The 1,652-nt window shown below is 67.7% G+C and overlaps 1 protein-coding gene across 1 annotated transcript in view; it reads right to left on the bottom strand.

Annotated features, from left to right (window-relative positions):
• Positions 1–1,652, bottom strand: part of PCOLCE (procollagen C-endopeptidase enhancer) — a 6,467-nt gene that overhangs the window by 3,246 nt on the left and 1,569 nt on the right. The window contains exon 3 of the mRNA XM_029913058.1: positions 1,274–1,532. Coding sequence (XP_029768918.1) covers positions 1,274–1,532 — 259 coding nt within the window. The remainder of the gene's footprint in view (positions 1–1,273; positions 1,533–1,652) is intronic.

Genomic DNA, 1,652 nt, shown 5'->3' with positions numbered 1-1,652 from the left:
GGGGGGTCTCGCCCTGTCCAGCAGCCAAGCCCCCCCCCCCCCATCGGCCCCCACCGGACACAGCAATGGGACGGCGATGTGGGGGTCAGATCCCAGACTGGGGGGAGAAGGCGGCTGGTCTGGGAGTGCACAGGACGGGGGGGGGGAACCCCCCCATCGTCACACCCCTGTCTGTGCAGGTGCATTGTGGGTAACGCACTCCCAGCATCCTCTCTGCCCCTGGCGTCAGTGCAGGTGCATCGTGGGTAACGTGCTCCCAGCATCCTGTCTGCTCCTGGCGTCAGTGCAGAGGATTGTGGGTAACGATTTCCCAGCATCCTCCTCCAGCCCCTTTGCCCCAGGCCGCGATCCGACCACAATGGCGCCCCCCGGGGGGCAGAGCCTGGGCGGGCCGGGCCTCAGCATTCCCCCAGGGCTGGGGTGGCCGGTCTCTGCGCCCCGCCCCAGCCCTCCCCCATCCCTGCGGGGGGGGGGGCCATTGCCGGCGGGGGGGAGGCAGGCGGCCGGATACTCACCATCCCAATAGTGCCAGGGCTCCCCGGCCAACCGGGAGTCTATATGGTTAGCGCCCCACTTCGGCCTTCCGCGCGGCCGGCCTGCAAAAGTCCCGCAGGTTGGGATGGGTGGGGGGAGCCGCTGGGGGGCAGGCGGGGGCCATGCAAGCCGGAGACATGGGGCGCAGGCATGGGGGGGTCACGACAGCCGCGGAGGAGCCGGCGTGGGTAACAATTACCCAGCATCCTCTGCTCCTGGCGTCAAGGCAGGTGCATTGTGGGTAACAATTACCCAGCATCCTCTGCTCCTGGCGTCAGGGTAGGGCATTGTGGGTAATGATTACCAGCATCCTCTGTCCCTGGTGTCAGGGCAGGTGCATTGTGGGTAACGATTACCCAGCATCCTCTGCCCCTGGTGTGAGTGCAGGGCATTGTGGGTAACGATTACCCAGCATCCTCTCTGCTCCTGGCGTCAGTGCAGGGCATTGTGGGTAACGCGCTCCCAGCATCCTCTGCTCCTGGCTTCGGTGCAGGTGCATTGTGGGTAATGATTACCCAGCATCCTCTGCTCCTGGCATCAGTGCAGGTGCATTGTAGGTAATGATTACCCAGCATCCTCTGCTCCTGGCATCAGTGCAGGGCATTGTGGGTAATGTGCTCCCAGCACCCCCTGGGAGATCAAGCGTCCATGCACCTATCTGGGGGGTCCCTCTGCAGCCAGCCCCCCGGGGGGGAGCATGCAGGAGCCCCCAGCCGGGGCGGGTCCGGGGGTCTCTCACCATTGACGTGGGGGAGGCCGGCGCTGAACCAGACCAGGAAGCCGCGGCCCCCGGTGCCCTCGTCCGTCACCATGCGCAGCAGCATGCGGTTGCCGGTGGAGAGCAGGGCCCCGGGCCGGAAGGTGCCGCAGAAGCGCCCCAGGCGCTGGGTGCTGGCCGAGTGCCCGTTGAAAACCTCCAGTGAGTCGTAACGGCAGCCGGGGTCCGGCTCCAGGTCGAAGACGCGGAAGGAGAGAATCACCACCTGGCCCTCGGGCACCTGGGCACGGACACAGCGGGTCGGCTGGGGGGGGGGGGGGGAGCCCCCCCCCCCCCCCCCCCTGCCCCCCGACCTCCCCGCATCCCCCCACCTCCCCCTCCTCTGTTCCCCGACCTCCCC

This window comes from Terrapene carolina, unplaced genomic scaffold (assembly GCF_002925995.2).
Source record: "Terrapene carolina triunguis isolate 2854851 unplaced genomic scaffold, T_m_triunguis-2.0 Scaffold433, whole genome shotgun sequence".
Classification (NCBI taxonomy): domain Eukaryota; kingdom Metazoa; phylum Chordata; order Testudines; family Emydidae; genus Terrapene; species Terrapene triunguis.
This window is presented reverse-complemented; position numbering and strand designations above follow the sequence as displayed.